We start from the raw sequence: 17,449 nt of genomic DNA, 5'->3' as shown, positions 1-17,449 counted from the left end.
AAGACAGCAGTGAACTCACCTTCCAACCTGGGGGGAGAGCTCTGATGTAGAGGGAGAATTGGGGCGAGTTTGAAGGGGAGGGGGTGACTACGGCAAGTGCGCTACCGGCAGGGTTTGCCCCCAGCAAACTGGCAAAGAAAGAAGGTGAAGTCTTGACCAGGCCTGGAGGAATGGGGGGCAGGAAGTGAAAGACTGCAGTTTATAAAGCGCTGCTTGAGGCGGTCTCTTCAAGCGTCTCTGAACTTGATCAGATGTTCTGTTTCCTACAGAGAGATGGCGGCCAGGCTGTGAGGCTGCCTCAAGGCGCAGACTTTGGGGCTCGGCTCCGTTCGGGGTATGACAATCATAGCCATCTCTCTCTCTCTCTCTTTTTTTTTTTTTTTTTTGCCATTCTCGCTCTCTTATATTCTTTGCAAATGCCCTGCTGAACAACAACAAAAAAAATGAGTGGATTTATAGCCCTGTCTGAACCTGGTCATTATGTCCAGAAAGACCTTGCACCAGACAGGAGAGGGGGCCCTGATCCCACACACAACCCTAGAAAGACAATATTTAAGGGTAAGAAGTTCCCTAGGTGACTAGAAGCTTCTGCAGGTAGAAGAGGGCAAAGCCCTGGCAGTTCAGAGGGAAGAGAATTCCACCTCACAAGCCCCATTCCCGCCCCCACTTTTGCATTTGAAAATGTTAAGAATTCGAAGCTGATTAGCCCAGTGGTTTGAAAACAGGCACTGATCCGGTGTGTGTGTGTGTGTGTGTGTGAGCGAATGTGTGTGCAGTGAGTTTGCTGTGTAGTTCATGCTGTGTGCATGTTCGGCGTGCCAGGGTAAATGTACGTTTTGCCTGTTTAGTATTTGTGCTTCGGTGTGTTTGCAGTTATACGTGCGTGTGTGTATACTGTTGGGTGTTTAATTTGTTGTGTGTCTGTTTCCCTTTTTGTGTGTAGTTTGTTGTGCGTGTTTACTGCTGTGTTGAGAGCGTGTTTAGTGTCGTGTGTGCGAGTTTACTGTGTTACATGTGATTGCTGTGTTGTGTCTGGTGTGTCATGTGGGAGGGTGGCGGGGACAGTGGCGAGGACAGTATACTATAGCCACTACTCACATACTGAGAGCCAATGGATGGCTCAGAGGGAAGTAACGGAGATGGCTCTAATTCTAACCATTTCTCCTCGTTTTCACAGACGGCGAGCTGGCCGGCCTGGGTCCAGCCTCTTGGGTCAACAGGACCCACAGCAGCCCGTGGGGAGGACGCGGCGAATGAGCCGCGAGAGTGGAACTGTTCTCGCCCCGGGATCCACGCCCGGGGGCACATTCTCGGGGTGGTGAGGCAGCGGGTTGGGGGGCCCAGGCAGGACTGGACGTGCAGCGCCCAGCCGACGGTGGGAACGATCCTGGCGAGGCAAGGAATTCATTTGGTAAAAGCGGGTAAAGCGGGCGCGAGGGGTGCTCGCCCGCTTCGGGCGAGGGGGAAGCCGGGGAGAGGCCCCGGCTCCGCCCCGCCGGTCGCCGGCTGGAGCCTGGCTCCAGTTCCCCCACGGCAGCGCCAGCCTCACGGAGCCCACTCGCGGGTTCCCGGCCGCCGCCGCCGCCGCCTCACCTGCCAGGCGCCGGGCCACGGCCCAATCAGCGGCGGTCGCTCGGCCGCGGCTGCCATGTTCCCCACTCCGCGCTGCCAATCAGTGTGGCGACTGCCAATGGGCTGCGGGGCCGGGGGTCAGGTGACCGCGGGCCAGCTGGCTCCCCATTGGCGCGCGCCGCGCGGCCTCCCGCTCGGTTTATGTGAGAGGAGTGAGTGATTGACTTTATCAGTCCAAGGACACTACTCTGGAGGCGAAGAGGCTGGGACTGGCGCGGCGAGCGGCGAGGACCGAGCCTTCCTCCTGCCTCCTGCCCGCCGGCCGCGAGCCTGCTCTGCTTCTAAGCGCACCCTAGCCGGGAGGCAGGAACCTCCTGGTCCCGCGGCTCTGCGCTCTCGGGGAGAGGTGGGGTGCCCGGGACAGGATTGGCAAACTCCGCCCTCCACTTATTATTTTGCTTATTTTTCTTTGTGCGCGTCTGTTAGTTTGTTAAACCAGATCTAGTTCCAGAATCTTTTCTCCTCCCTTCTACCCCCCTCCTTCTCCCCCCTCCTCCCCCCTCCAGGTCCTTCTACTTCCCCTCCTCCCTCCTGTCCCTCTGCAGGAGACTCTCTCAGCGACGGAAAGTTGCAGTCCCTGCTTCAGCCTGAGGGATCTCCCGACCACCGTGTCCAACCGTCGCCACCCCTCTTCGACTTCGACTCTGTGGAGCTCTCCTTAAGCACCCTCGATCACATCTGCGAGGTCGCTGGTGTCGAAAAAGAACCACCCATGACGATGCTCCTGGACGGAGGCCCGCAGTTCCCAGGACTGGGAGTGGGCAGCTTCGGCGCGCCGCGCCACCACGAGATGCCCAACCGCGAGCCGGCGGGCATAGGGCTGACTCCTTTCGGGGACTCGCCCCACGCCGCCGCCGCCGCCGCCGCCGCCTTCAAGCTGAGCCCCGCGGCGGCTCACGATCTGTCTTCTGGCCAGAGCTCGGCGTTCACGCCGCAGGGTTCGGGTTATGCCAACGCCCTGGGCCATCATCACCACCACCATCACCACCATCACCACGCCGGCCAGGTGCCCAGCTACGGCGGAGCCGCCTCCGCCGCCTTCAACTCCACGCGCGACTTTCTGTTCCGCCAGCGCGGCTCCGGGCTCGGCGAGGCGGCCTCGGGTGGCGGGCAGCACGGGCTCTTCGCCGGCTCGGCGAGTAGCCTGCACGCTCCGGCTGGCATCTCTGAGCCCCCTGGCTACCTGCTCTTCCCCGGGCTGCACGACCAAGGCGCTGGGCACCCGTCGCCCACCGGGCACGTGGACAACAACCAGGTCCACCTGGGGCTGCGCGGGGAGCTGTTCGGCCGCGCTGACCCGTACCGCCCGGTGGCCAGCCCGCGCACGGACCCCTACACGGCCGGCGCGCAGTTCCCGAACTACAGCCCCATGAACATGAACATGGGCGTGAACGTGGCGGCCCACCACGGGCCCGGCGCCTTCTTCCGTTACATGCGACAGCCCATCAAGCAGGAGCTGTCGTGCAAGTGGATCGACGAGGCTCAGCTGAGCCGGCCCAAGAAGAGCTGTGACCGGACCTTCAGCACCATGCACGAGCTGGTGACACATGTCACCATGGAGCATGTGGGGGGCCCGGAGCAGAACAACCACGTCTGCTATTGGGAGGAGTGCCCCCGCGAGGGCAAGTCTTTCAAGGCGAAGTACAAACTGGTCAATCACATTCGGGTGCACACGGGCGAGAAGCCCTTCCCGTGCCCCTTCCCGGGCTGCGGGAAGATCTTCGCTCGCTCCGAGAACCTCAAGATCCACAAAAGGACCCACACAGGTAAGGAGGAGGGCGGGCGGGCGCGGGGTTCGCCGCGGCCGCGCGCCGCGAAGCCGACATGCACCGCGAGGAAGCGAGGGGTGGCGGCCGTAGAGAGAGGCGGCGCCCCGCCGGGGTGGTTGGAAGAAGTAGCGCTGTCAATGTCCCTTCACCTCTCGTCCTCCCCGCCCCGCGGAGCTTTTGCCCAGTTCTAACTTCCCGGGCGGACGGCTGTGCGGTCTCAGGAACTAATTGGAACCTTCTCGCGCCCAGGAACCCACTGGCGCCGCCTCTTTTTGTCTCTTTCTGGGTTACTCTGGAGGGACTCCGAACGTGTGCAGAGAAATTGTTCACAAGCGACTTAGCTCTCGGCACCCAGTCGGGGGAGGCAACCATAGAAATGCTAATGAAAACTAACTTTCGGTTACTTCCGCTCTTTTTTACCCTTGATTGGCACATCTCCTAATTAAATGACTGGTACTTTTGTCAAACTATTTTTATTTGGAGTTCCAGGTTCAATTCAGTCCTCCGGGAGGAACGCTAACGTAGAAAAGGCACCCCAGTTTCGTGGCTTGTTCAGAGCATCTTGTAAAACTGTCCGGAGCCCCCTGGATTTATATAGTTTTCTCTTTTCGAACGTTAAGTACGACGACCTCAGCTTTTTAATGCTGGGCTTAGCAAAACCGATGCATTTGAAAGAGGCAAATTAAAAGGTACAAAGGAGGAACTAAAAGGGATTGTCCCGTCCTCGGTCCATTGTCCCTCCCGGGCTTGGCTGCCACGCCGAGATACCGGCGGAACGCGGCAGCGCTCGGAGGCCCCGGGCCGGGTGGGGGGCGGGGGGAGTACCGCAACTCGGGGGAAACTTTGGAGGAGCCAGGGGCTTGCCCTCCGGCCCGAGAACAAAGGGACGGGCAGGTTCTGGGCCGGCCCTGCCTCACCCCCGCCCCCGACCACTGCTCCCCACCCTAGCAGGCTCAACCCGCGATCTCCATTTTTCTCCAGGGAAAAGAGATGCCACGGCAGCCCCCAGTCGGCGCTCCCTCTCCGGGCAGACCGCCGGAGAGCTCTGTCTCCCGCTGCTCGGCCGGAGGACGCTCCTGGCCCTGACTCTATCCCCCCACCCCTACCCCCTTTGCGTTTCTGCCTTTTGCAGGTGAGAAACCTTTTAAATGTGAATTTGAAGGCTGTGACAGACGCTTTGCCAACAGCAGCGACCGCAAGAAGCACATGCATGTGCACACCTCGGACAAGCCCTATATCTGCAAAGTGTGCGACAAGTCCTACACGCACCCGAGCTCCCTGCGCAAGCACATGAAGGTAATTACCTCTTTATTAGCGGTCGGCGGTTTATAAACACTCTGCCCGACACCGGGCTGCGGAACGGAAGCGCCCGCGCTGCCAACCCTGTATCTTCCACGTTAAATCCGATTTGCTCCAGCGTTGACACCTTGAACCCATTTGAGGGACCGGGAGGGGGGACGGGGAGGGGGAGCGCAGTAGGGAGGAGGAGGAGCGGAGGGAAAGATCAGTTGTTTCCTGGGAAGCTCTAACCGAGCTCGCCGGGACTGGATGTCGCAGTGGCCGCCTCTCCCCGGCTCAACCCGCGATGAGAACCGAGAGTGCCCGCGCCGAATCCGGGGGGCGGGGGGCTGGGGGCTCCGTTCTTCTTCGGCTTCGGGTAAAACAATAGGGCCGAGGAGCGCGGGGGGATTCCCACGCAATTGTCGGAGCCCTCGCAGCGCCCAGGGCGCCCGTGCCACCTTTCTCTGTACCTGCTTTCGCAAGCCAGAGCGGTCTTGGCCAGACTTGGGCCCGGAGTATTTTATAGGGCCCCAAAGACTGTGCTTACCCCGCTCCAGCCGCGGAGAAAGCATTTCTGAAGGGGCATGAATAAACTAGAGTACTTTATTCCTTTTCCACAATGGCCAATCTTAGGACTCAAACTGGTTTTTTGACGAATGTCTTGGGGTTTTCTTATACATCGGTAATGTGGAAATTAAAAAACAAAACCCCCAAATCAGCAGCATTTTGTCTTTTAAGTGGGTCACTGGGCGGTCTTGCTCTTACAGTGCTCTTGTTTTTGCTTGCACAATGCCAGTTGGAATTATATTCATTATAATATATACATGTTAATTTTAGGTTCATGAATCTCAAGGGTCAGATTCCTCCCCTGCTGCCAGTTCAGGCTATGAATCTTCCACTCCACCCGCTATAGCTTCTGCAAACAGTAAAGATACCACTAAAACCCCTTCTGCAGTTCAAACTAGCACCAGCCACAACCCTGGACTTCCTCCCAATTTTAACGAATGGTACGTCTGAGGACAAACACAAACCCTGTTTAACCATAGAATGGACCAAATGCATTTTAAAAAGAAAACTGAGACCAATCAGATGGAAATGGAGTTGTAAGGCAAGAGGCCATATATAGGGCTACATCTGGTTAATTGCAATTGTCCAGGAAGGTTTTTGGGCAAGATCCAAAAGTAGCCATGCCCTTTTCTCAGGATTAGAAAATATGTTTTGGCATTTGAAGGATTAAAAAAAGATCTTCTCACTGCTTTTTCCTCCCCTTTCTCTTGCTCTCTGCTCACCCCATCCCTAAATGCCTTCAGTTCATTTTAACTCTTGTCCTGTTTCTTGAGAGGAAGTTATGGAAGTCTTATTGGTGGTGATGCTAAAACTGATGGAAAAATCTTCGCCTTAGTGGTGATTGTTTAAACTCTCACAGTCTTAAACCGTGCCAAAGTCCTGTTATGTCTTGAACTTTTCCTCAAAGCATTACACTTGTGAATGTATTTTTGTCTAATGGGGTTAAAACTGTTGTTCAGTATTTTTTCAGGCTGAGGATGTGATGTAACTCTACACAAATTGTGACGTTTAGTATACAATTGCCTTTTGTAATAACTTTCTTTTTTGTAAATACATATCCATTGATGCCATATTTATCGTTTGTAATTTAATTATTGCTACAAATGCCGGGAACTGAACAATATTTATGGATAAATGTTTTCTAACAAATTCTGTACAGCTTTTGATTATAACCGCTTTAGCATTAAAATTTATTGTTTTGAAAGAAGAACACAATTTACAGTTTTTGAACCACTGACTCCTTTCTTTTGTTTTGTAACAGCCTCCTTCTTCAAAGAGGAGACGTGAGCAAATGAAATCTTGTTTGTTGGTATTTATAACTCACTCAGATCCCTTTTTTAATTGTTAAATTATTTTTCTATTGCAGTATAGATTCTTTACAGTGTCAGTTTCCATCTGGGAAGACCCTCCTTTCTTTAGCTCAGATGGTTGTTTAACTGCGAGTTTAAATGTGTTTGTCCTGGATTTTCTGCATGCAAATCAAATATTACTGATCAATTCAGTTAGTGGCCATGACATCTCAATCTTGTACTTCAAAGACTGAGAAGCTGGATTTAATCATCCCTGCCCTACATATATAAACCTAAGGTAACCTAATGAGTTTTATGTCCCTTAGTTTTTTATTATCTTACATAAAAATGAACATTGCGGCAGGATGCATGTCTGTCTGTTCTATCAAGAGATCACCCATATACCTATATATGTTTGTATCTATGACTTATCTAATCTGCCTATCAAATCTATCTAGCTATCTATATATTTTCAAAAGTAAGCATATGTCTGAAACAGTGATGACGAGTAAGGCCAGTCGAGGCATGCTTACTTATGATTAAAGTGCTTCTTAAAAGAACCATAGTCCATTTACAATTTTGGAAGGCACAGGTTGGTTTGTTTTGCTGTATATAGTTCAATTCGTAATTATCACAATTATTCATAACATTTTTATAGCGGTGTAATAACTGCAGCTGTTCTGAAATATTATGGAAAGAAAAAACATTTGCAAAATATGTATTTTTAAAAGTTCATGGTTTGTAGGCAAAGATGTTAAGAGCATTGTTTCCATTAAAATCAATAACAATGAAAAATGGTTGTTTGCTTTGTGATAAAATATTAACAATCCGTTTAATCTTAAGTGAAGCAACTCATTTGGACAGACCGTTTTTTTACAGTTGTTATATGAAAAAGAAACATTACTATTTGGGGGGGGTGGAGTGGGTAGAGTATTGAGGGGTTTTTTTTTTTACTAATTTAGGGTGCTGTTTAATATTGAGAGCCCAATCTGCATGAATAACCAACTTGCAAATCAGCAAATAGAATGGTGGAGATAAGGAATTGTAAAGAATTTAGAAATGTAATGAATAGGCTTAAGTATCTCCTTCTCTTGAAGGGGCAGTACTCTAGGATTTGTGGTGGCAGTCAGTTTGGTATTATTCATAATCATTTTGAATTCTAGAATTTTGTTTATTGTTCTTTTTGAAGAAATAAAGTCTTGGCACAACTATTTATAACATTTTTGTATTTGGTGCCTGATTTTTTTCCCATGTTCAAATAAATCAACCTTAAATTGAAATGCTCAGAGAAGTTCTGATGATTAAAAGAAACTCTGATTCCTTGGATACAGTTGAAACAGTCTGTTTTAAGTTATCTACTGATCTTTGTCAACAGACAATTAGTTATTGACAGTTTCTAATTGCAAATTGCTTTGGATGTGATTTCTTGTTTGTGGAGAATGGTTTTTTGGGGGGTTTTTTTTGCACTTTCCTCCACCAGTAGACAAGGCAAAGGCCTGAATGCCATGAACGGATTGGGATGCCTTCACAAGTGTGAGCAGGTAACCTGGTCAGTCTACTGCTCCTACCCCCAGACATTCTAGTCTTGACCTTGACATTGAGGGTGCTGGACCAAATTCCTATTTCAGGAGTTTTCCTTCACTTCAAACCAGAAAGCATTTTAAATGCTCAGCAAGTTTTCAGAAAGTGTGTACTCATAAGATTGGCTTTACATGTGTTCCAACTGAAGTCTAAATGATGTTTTTCTTCTGAAATGTGCATTTAACTTCCACAGTTTACTGTTTTCTCTATGAATTTTCTCTCCACCCCCAACTTCACCTAACTTTAAATGACAGTAGAGTGATGGGTTGGATGCAAGATTATTTCAAAAACTTGCTTCTCCCACCCCCCATTAAATACATTAAACAGACATCTCCTTAGGAGACATTAAGTTTGATCTTTTTTGCTAGGCTTGAAATTATTCTGCCATGAAAATTTACAGTAGAGCATTGTGTCCTAAGAGGGGAAGATGTGAATTAACAATGATGATAACCAATATTAAGATGTGAAAGTTTTGCCCCTTACATGATATCCTTTAATACGGATGTAGCATCGTTATTTCTGTCTATCCCTCTGCCCTTGTCATTTGTTGCAAAGAAAACTTTATTTTAGTAGAAAACTTTTCACAGATTTTCTTTCTATAATCTGACTCTGGGAGTACATATTCTTCAATTTTCAGTAAGTCTCTTAAAGAATAAGCACCCCCTCCCCCGCCGCCCAACAACAACAAAAACCTTTGCAACCCTAAAGATAGATAAGCTGGAAAACATGAATGTCAGCTGGATTCTTAGTAAGAGAACGGTTATTTTACTTCTTGTACCTGGTAAGACCTTTGTTAAAAGTCCATTATCTTTTCCAAAATGGGTGGTTTAGTTTAACATTTCCACGAAGGTGTCTATTTTCATGCAGACAGAAGTCTGGACTTCATCCAGTTTGGAAGGTTAAAGATCAGGGTCCAGGCTAAGCAGGGTTGTGGGTCCTAACTACCGCGGAGGTTGAAGAACTAACAGGAACGCCTCTGCTCACAAAGCCTCCTAGGAAAGTTGTGTTCAGGACTTCCTCGCCCCTCCCACCCCCCTCGCCGCCCGCTGTCTCTTCGCCCCTGGCTCCTTCTCCCCTTATAAAACCCCCAAAACAAACGAAAAAAGCCTAAGGGCCTTGGCCCTTAAGCTTCTGAAAGAGTCGCTACCGGTCTGCCCATCCCCTGAACCGCGCGGAATCTCAGTCCCGCAGCCGGGCTGGTTTTCTTTCGGGCGGTCTTCCCCCACGAGACCTAAAGTCTAGTCGGGCTCGGCCCCGGGACGAGGCGTCGCGGAAGTCAGGGCTCCCGCTCGGGGTCCTCAGGCCCCTGGTGGGGGATCCCGGGGTCCCTATGCACACACCAAGTTCTTGCAAGGCCCGGTCGAAGCTGGGGCCGGGGGGGAGGGGACCTCATTTCCTAGAGTCAATTCTCTTGCGGTCTCGGCCCGCTGACCCTTTGACCTCCACCTACAGGGCCCTTGGCGGCCGTAAGCCGGCGGTCGCCCGGGCTCCGAGGACGCTTCGCGCCCCATCGCCTCCCGGCCTCATTAGGCCGGCGGGTCTGTAAAGCAGGAATCAGCCGCTGCCTAATCCGGACCTGGGGTCAATATGAGCCCAAACAATGGTGAGCTCCGAAGGCCACAGCGCAGCGCTGGCCGCAAACTTTGTGTTCCATTCATTTTCTGAAAGCGGCGGGGTGGGGGAGGGAGGGGAGGTACTCGCACGCCCGAAGGCCGATCCCAGCGCCCGGGGCTTTTCAGCGAGAGTCCCCGCTCTCCGGCCCTCCCGGTCTCATCGCCGCGCCAGGGTTTTGGAAGGGCCGGCAGGGCGCTGGGCCCGGTTCGCGGCCCGCGCGAGGGCCCAAGGGCTGGCCTAGAGGCGGCCGCCCCCGCACTAAGAACAAGACTTTGAAGTGGGTTTTTAGCGTGCACGTGTGAGAGCCGCGCCGGGGCCGGAGCGGGGGACCGCTGGGTGGAAAGGGGAGGCTCCGGCCCGGACCGGCCCCTCCTCCCCCGCGCCCCGTCGCTCCGGCCTTTTCAAGCCGCGGCCGGGACCCCGCCGGCCGCCAGCGCCCAGAGCCCGCGCTGTGCGCAGGCGCAGAACCCGCAGCCGTCGAGTCAGATTTCGCTGCGAGGGGGCGGCGGGGGAGAGTTGAAAGCGGCTCGGCGGCGCCGCGGCCTCGGCCGGGCCGGGAAGGGGGGCGGAGGGCCGGACGGAGCGGGGGGGCTGGTTTTGGGGCGGCTCTCGGGTCGGAAACATGGCGGCCGGATGCGAACCCCCGCGGAGCGCAGCAAAGCGCTGACGGCGGGCTGCCGAACTGTTGTGTGGTTTCAACTCCCTTTTATTCCTCGGCTCGGAGCGCCTCGCGGGAGAATGTAGGTCGTGGCGGCCGAGCGCAAAATTGTTTAAAAAAAAAAAAAAAAAAAAACGGAAGCGGAGAAGTTCTTCCAGGGCATCCTGGGCGTGGGAAGTTGGCGAGCCTTCTGGGGGCTGGGGTTCCCGGGAGGGAAGGGGGGTAGGCTTGGACCTGAAATCTACCCGAAGCCTCCCCACCCTCCGGGCCCGACTGAAAGCGTTTCTCCTCTGACCCCCTCGGGGTGGGGGATGCCGTTTTGAGCTTCGTGCCCAAGTCGGGATCCTCCTGCACCTTCGAGTCGCGAAAAATGCCAAGGAGTGGACACTGTTCTCTTCCAGGACAATGGCGGGGCGCGTGAGCGGAGCACGGAGGCACCGTTTCCAAACCGGGTGCCCTGGATTAGCCGCACGGATATGTCATTGCGAGTTCGAACCCTACACGTTGCTCAGGCCCCGTTTTCTGCATATCTCATTTAAACGCGGGCCTATGAAAAATAGCACTGTGTGCGCTTTTGTGTGTGCTGTTAACAGCTGGTCGTCTTACGAAAAAAGGGGCTGGAGGGAAGGCCATGATTCCGAAAACTTTCATTCAGCTTTTGCTTAAACCGCCTTAATGCTGGCGTGTGAAAGAACCCCTGGTAGTTCTGGGATCTCGAGTCCGTGTTTTCTCTGCAGGGAAAATGGAGCAGATGTCTTTCGTGAGGGGGAAAAAAATGTGGGCTTTTAAAAATGTAGTTTTTGACCCCCGTCTCCTCTAGGAAAATAAGCGGCACGCGTTCTTTCAGGTTGCGTCTTCGTGGAGGCCAACAGCTAAACGAAAAGACAGCCTTCTGGGCTGCCCACTGGCGAGGATTTGGGCTCCTGAAGGTGTGGGCCAGCTCCCGTGGGCCACCTTGAGAAGGGCCCCAGGTGGGTGGGCAGGTCATTAGCAAAGCTGGCCCAGATCTGGGGGGAAATCTGCAAAACAGTGCCTTTATCTGCAGAGAACAATTGATGGGGTTGTCTTTCCTCCTTTTCAGTGCACAAAGAAGACGGCTTTGGAGCAAGAATTTGGAATATGCATTTAAGTTGTCGTGCTTTGCATTGGAAACCCCTGGGCAATTAAAATAAGCCTGCCTTGTAGTATTTTCTGTCCTTTTCTTATGTGTGGTTCGTGCAAGTCAAAGGGGATGGAGACCCTTCTACAGTTTGGAAACTTGTTTTGAAATAGCCACCAAACAGATTTTTACCCCTTTGGGTGAAGTTTGCTTCCAGGGTTCAGCCTCTTCACCCCACCCCCTGACTGGAGTAGAGTATTGACATGTTTGAGAGAGCAAAGGAGGTAGATGGTGCTTGCTGTATACTTTATTTTTCCATGCTGTAGTTTGAACCCTGAGATATGAGCTTTTTCCTGGCTAAATCTCTTGGTACCAAAAGTGTGGAAAGTGAAAAGTTCATTAACTTGAAAAATCTTTAGCCAATGGATAGGCAGTTTGTCTCTCTGAGAACTGCAGTGCCCAGAACGTCTCTAAGATTGACTTTGGAATCAAGCTAAAGAAGCACTGGTGAACTATCTCCCCTGGATACCTGCGGTGTTCTTTGGGTCATTTGATATGGTAAAACTGTGGTTGATTTTCATAAGAGTTACATGAATGGAATTTCTTCTAAACTGGACGAATGACAAATTGGTAGAACTCTTATATTTGTTTGAATGATAACTCCAAAGGGCACTGCTTTTCCCTCTGAGGTTTGGTTTCTACCATCACTATTGAAATTTACAGCTTGAAAAACACTAAGTTCGCAGGAAGCCATTAAAGGGGGGAATGTTCAGAGGACTTAGACTAATAATAACACAGGAGCAAAACGTCTTTGAATAAGATTCTTGTTGCCAAAAATCTGTTGAAACTAAAGAAAACATTTATTTAAAAATCATCTAATAGAGCAAACAATTTTGTATATTTTTAATGTGAAGACAGTCCAACCTGTTTACTGATGTGATGAATAGAGAAATGTGAGCCCTGTAGTAAGTGGGAGAATAGCCTTCACCAAATGGCAAGTTTCTAATGTTTGTTCTCTGATAGAGTGTGTATGTTGTCTAATGTGTTTTATTAAAACACAACCTATGTAAAGACCATTTGAGCATAAGGTGTTAAAAATAGAAGATTCCATTGTGTTTTATTATACGCTAGCATTTAAAACAACATATCCAGTAACGTTTTATGATATTTTTCTAACAGTAAATGTAGCTTGTTTTGACCTATCTGCAGTTCACTTTTTGTTTTTTTGCCAGTGTTGTCCTGCTTGGTATCCGGGACAGTCTCTAATTCCTGATGAAGAACTTGATACTGACGTTGGTATGCAGCAGCCAGCCCTCCATAACACTACCTATCCTAAATGCAGGGTTAATGCCGAACCTACTGTGCAAGAAATGATTTACTGATGAGGTTTCAAAGAAAACCACATCAATTTGGATGTCTGTTACCTTGAAGTGATCATTTTAAGAGTAGTAGCTTCTTCCCTAGGTATAAAAAGACTATTTTCTTCTTTGGTGTATTTCATTCTGTGTTGAGCAATCATTTGTGAAATGAAAAAGCAAAAAAGCACCCCCACCCCGCCCGCCACACACACCTCCAGCCAATTTAGGATCATAAACGCGAAGATGGAGGTGAAGACTAGCCTAATTCAGTGTGTATTATCTCATGCATTGTGTTGACCTTGTTGAAAATCTCTTTCAAATATCTGCATTCCACATGTAGAACTAAAGTGTTTAAAACTAGAAATATGAATGCTTGTTTTGTTAATTTCTTGTTTGTGTTCAAAAAGCAACATCCAGGATCTCTACAATCGACTTAAATAAAACCATTTAAATTATTTTTTGTGATTATTGTTTTATTTCAGTGACAACCATAGCCCCTAACTAAATCCTCAGTGATCAAATAACCTTGATTAACTTGTTGAATTGGGACAATTTATATTCTATTCACATCTTTCATGATACAGCTTGGCTTTCACTGAGCAATAAACTTGGGAAAAAGACCCAACCCGCTGAACAAACCCCAGCCGTTTTGAGCTCACAGTGTTTTCCCGGAGGAACTCAGGGCCAGGTGCTGGGGAGGTCCTGGGGACCTCCAGGGGAGGGGAGGAATTCAGAGTCAAGGATTGATTGGGATGATTAGAAGGAAGGACTGGAGATAGGAGTTTGGAGAAAAAAAGAGCATTTGAACACCACTACCTGGATGAGAGAGGAAAAGACAAAGCTGAAAATAACCTTAAAGGAGAAAGGAGGGCCTCTGGAAAGGGGGCGTTGCAGCATTGCACATTATATGGATATAATTCAGAAGCTCCAAAGTGGTTCTTGGGGCAGACAACTTGGCAACCATTGATTAGAACACTTACAGAATCATGGGATTTAGGTGTTATTAAAACACAAGTTGTTGTTAATTAACTGTAGTGTTAGAGAAGATGAAGACACTTCAGAGAAATTCTTCAAACTCCAGATACTTGATTTCTCATTTAAAATTTAACATCTGTAATCTAATGTGATCTCTGAGTGGCCATCATTCTATTTATTTGACGTGATTATGCCATGGTGAGGTATTATAAAATTGCAGCCTGATAGAGTATATTGCTATTGGTTCTTTAGATCCAATTTTATTAAAATTTCTGCTAAGTAGACTGATGATACTGGAATTTTTTAAGTAAAGGGGAAAATTGCTCCTCTCCCTCTGATTTTTGTTGTTCATTTACATCAAGAGTAGGCGTACCGTCCAGTCAGGAAAGACTGTGATTCTTTGCTCCCTAGAACTTGACATTCTTATATCCCCCTAGAAAGATGTTAGTAGGAATTTTTGTTTTGTTTTTGTTTTTAAGAACAAGAACTGTGTTCTTTCAGACAGGCAGTGGAGTGTTATAATGGGATTATTAAGAAAGGCCTTGGAAAGGTAAACTACCAAGTTGTGCATGAGCCAACTGCGCTGTGATAATAATACCTCCTAGGGTTATTCTAAGGATTAAGCAAGAAAATGTCCATAAAGAGCCTGGCACAGAGTAGGGCCTGGACAAATGTTAATTTGCTTCTTTTCCTCTTGCAGGTAGCTATTGTTTCATTGCTTTGGGGTGGTTTCGTACTTGTAATATTATGGAATATTTTACTAAAAACATAGTGATTTGCACTGGGGTGCAAATTAATGCAGTTTCAGAAAATAAATGGAGACTTAGGGCATCTAAGAAATACTGCATTTCATAAGCATAATCACTAGATCAGGCATGTGAGTTTATGAACATAGCTATGAATATTTAAACACATAAAATTAAAATGTTATTAAATGTCTGTTGTTCATTATCTTCCAATGAATACACTTAACTCTTAGATTAAAAGTAAGTTGTGTACTTAAAAAATTTGTACACATAGTAATTTAATGGTTTAATTTGACAAAATTTTTTACTTTAGTCAACAGCTTCTTACTATATTTAAATGACAATTTTACAATGTGAAAATTGGCATTCACATTTAAGGAAAAGATTAAATCTTATGATGCCTTAAATTATTCAGTTTCCCTCTACTAAATTTATGTTAGTATTATGCAGGTGTGACTATAGAGTAATGAGGCTGCTTTTCTTGTGGGGCTTGGAAGCTTGCTCTGAAGGCAATTCCCAGAGAGGAGCCCCCAAAATGTTTTGACCAATGTCAGGATCCTTAGAATGAGTTTATGGACTCCCTAGGTGATGGCCTCACTTCAGATACAAAGTGAACACCAGCCACCAGGCATTACAGCCATACTTTTGTTTTTTATTATGCTTTTAAAGGATACCCTGATTATTTTATGTTAATAAAATTGAGGCTTAAATGAAAATGTAGTGCTCTATTACAGCACTATGAAATGTATTTTTCACAGCCATATGTCTACTTACGCAGCAAAACAAGACAGAAATACCTACACACGAAGCTCTTCCCAGAGGAACTGACGGGCGAGTATTTCTTTCCTTCCCAAGGATTTTGGGGGCTTGGAGCTTCCCAGAGAGTCTGTACTGCTGCATGATAATGGCTTTTGTAGAGAGGCTTGGGGGATGTTTCATTATTCCTTTCTTCACTGATTTAACACCTTTGTCTAGCTTTCTTCCTGACCCCGCCCTATTAGAAGCGCAGGTCCAAGGTGGTGGTAAACTTATTTTGAGTATTGGTTTGTTGTCACCGAGTAAGAACAAGGTTATATTAAAGAAGCAACTTGAAAACTGATGTCTAGTGCAATGCTGTGGTGCCTCCCCTGGGCGGACCCTTCTATAGGTGTGATCACTCTCGAGTCCAAAAATCCAGTCAGCCCAGCCTTTTCCTATAGAGCAGGCAAGGGGGGTGGGGGGTGGGGCAGGAGAACACCCTCTTAGGTTTTTCTTAGAGAAGAATTCAAGTGCTTACTCCTTTTTTTTCTTTTTTTTTGTACTTTGGGTTAAAAGCCCTTTTAAAATACATTGGGTCATCAGAAACCTCACTAAAGAAATGAGAAAAATGTTATTGCTAAAGATTTCCTCTGTAAATGTCCCAGAGTTGATAATAGAGCCTATTTGTAGTACAGATAAATAAATGCATTTTAACATCTTGACATAAATCCAGTGCATGGAAATTGTTTACAAATGATTCACTAATGTTACCCAGCCAGAACTTACACGGAAAAGCTACACTCATATTCTATTTTTGCAGCTAATCATCCACAGAATGTGTAATTGGTTAGGCCAGCTGATAAGATTTCTTTAGAGATTTCACTACTCTTTACAAAAATATTTAGTCAGGGTATCCACTGAGATGTGACGTCTTATTGGTTGTGGTGATAACCCAATACAGAAGGTGTTCTGTTAACTTCTGACCATTGACATATTAAATGAAGATGTTCAGTTGAGCAACATCAGTGATTTCAATTGATTCATCAGTCGCCAGTATCTAGCAGCCATCATGTTTCACTTTGCTAACAAGCTGATACCCCACATCTGATGCCAACAACTCTGGTCTTTCAAACAAATGACATGTTTGATAAAGAAATCTTTTCAAAATCATTATGCACTTCAGCATTTGTCTTTTCTTCCAGCACAGCATCTGTGCATCTGTTCCATCAGGCGTCTATTCCTTGATCATTTCTGAGCCTTCCATGATTTTTGAACCTGATTTGTGGGTATATCAAGGATATGAAATGAAGCTGCTTCTTCCATTGAATGTTCCAGTGAAACACAACGTTTATGTTCAAGGCACTAGATTTAATCTTGTGAATGAGATGGCAGGGAAGCGTTTTCATAGGACTTTCTGATAAGACATCCTTATGAAAGAAATTGAGTGGGGGAGGGGAAAGAAGCCCTACTTTAGGAAAAACATTAAGGACATCTTTGTTGTTGTTGTTGTTGTCTTTGCTATGGGTACTTGAAACTTCATACCATTATTACAGCACTGAAAAGCTTCAGAGTTTTAAGGCATTTCTCTGAACTGGTGAAATGAAAATTCACATAGTCCAGCTGGCTCAAAACAGATGCAATTCATTCTTTAGCGAGGCCTGTTTAACTGCATAATTTGCTTATATGCATAAAACTGAGGAAGTCTTAATCTCTAGTTTGCATGTGTCTGGACTGCATGCATCTGGCTCCATTAGATTGCCTGTAATTGCATATTGACTAATTGCATAATACAGCTATTTGAACACTGAATTTAAACCCAAATGCTTCTATTAGCACTGTAATCACTTTGGATAAGTGAATAGTTGGAATATGGTACTTGAAAATCAGAACGCAGGACAATAACCGCTTCCCTACTTGAAGAAAAATCTAAAAACAACTTTGAATTTATAAATTAACCAGTAATGCTTTCTCTTGGGCAAATGCTAAATCAGAAAATGAATCAGTAATTGATAAATGCAGAACCTTCATACATAATATTTTATCAAATCTTCTACATTTGCTTCCTTTAAGGGTTTTAAATTGAACATCCACATGCAATATAAATATGTTAATTAAAATTAAATCATTTTGAAAAGGTAATTG

General features: G+C 47.4%; 1 protein-coding gene across 3 annotated transcripts; it reads left to right on the top strand.

The window, feature by feature from the left end:
• The first annotated feature begins 1,673 nt into the window (after positions 1-1,673).
• On the top strand, positions 1,674-13,029 carry ZIC3 (Zic family member 3). 3 transcript variants are annotated; one of them, XM_070366016.1, is made up of 4 exons: positions 1,679-1,978; positions 2,139-3,398; positions 4,534-4,697; positions 5,520-7,452. In XM_070366016.1, exons 2-4 carry the CDS (start codon positions 2,345-2,347, stop codon positions 5,697-5,699), a joined length of 1,398 nt encoding a protein of 465 aa, XP_070222117.1. In that variant the 5' UTR covers positions 1,679-1,978; positions 2,139-2,344; the 3' UTR covers positions 5,700-7,452. The 3 variants fall into 3 exon arrangements, with proteins under 3 accessions (XP_070222119.1, XP_070222117.1, XP_070222116.1); XM_070366018.1 differs by lacking the exon at positions 5,520-7,452 and adding an exon at positions 12,723-13,029 and having other exon boundaries at positions 1,674-3,398; XM_070366015.1 differs by having other exon boundaries at positions 1,679-3,398.
• The last annotated feature ends 4,420 nt before the right edge of the window (positions 13,030-17,449 follow it).

The sequence above is a fragment of the Bos mutus genome, chromosome X, assembly GCF_027580195.1.
Source record: "Bos mutus isolate GX-2022 chromosome X, NWIPB_WYAK_1.1, whole genome shotgun sequence".
Taxonomy (NCBI): domain Eukaryota; kingdom Metazoa; phylum Chordata; class Mammalia; order Artiodactyla; family Bovidae; genus Bos; species Bos mutus.
Note: the sequence above shows the minus strand (reverse complement) of the source record. Positions and strands in the feature narration are given on the sequence as shown.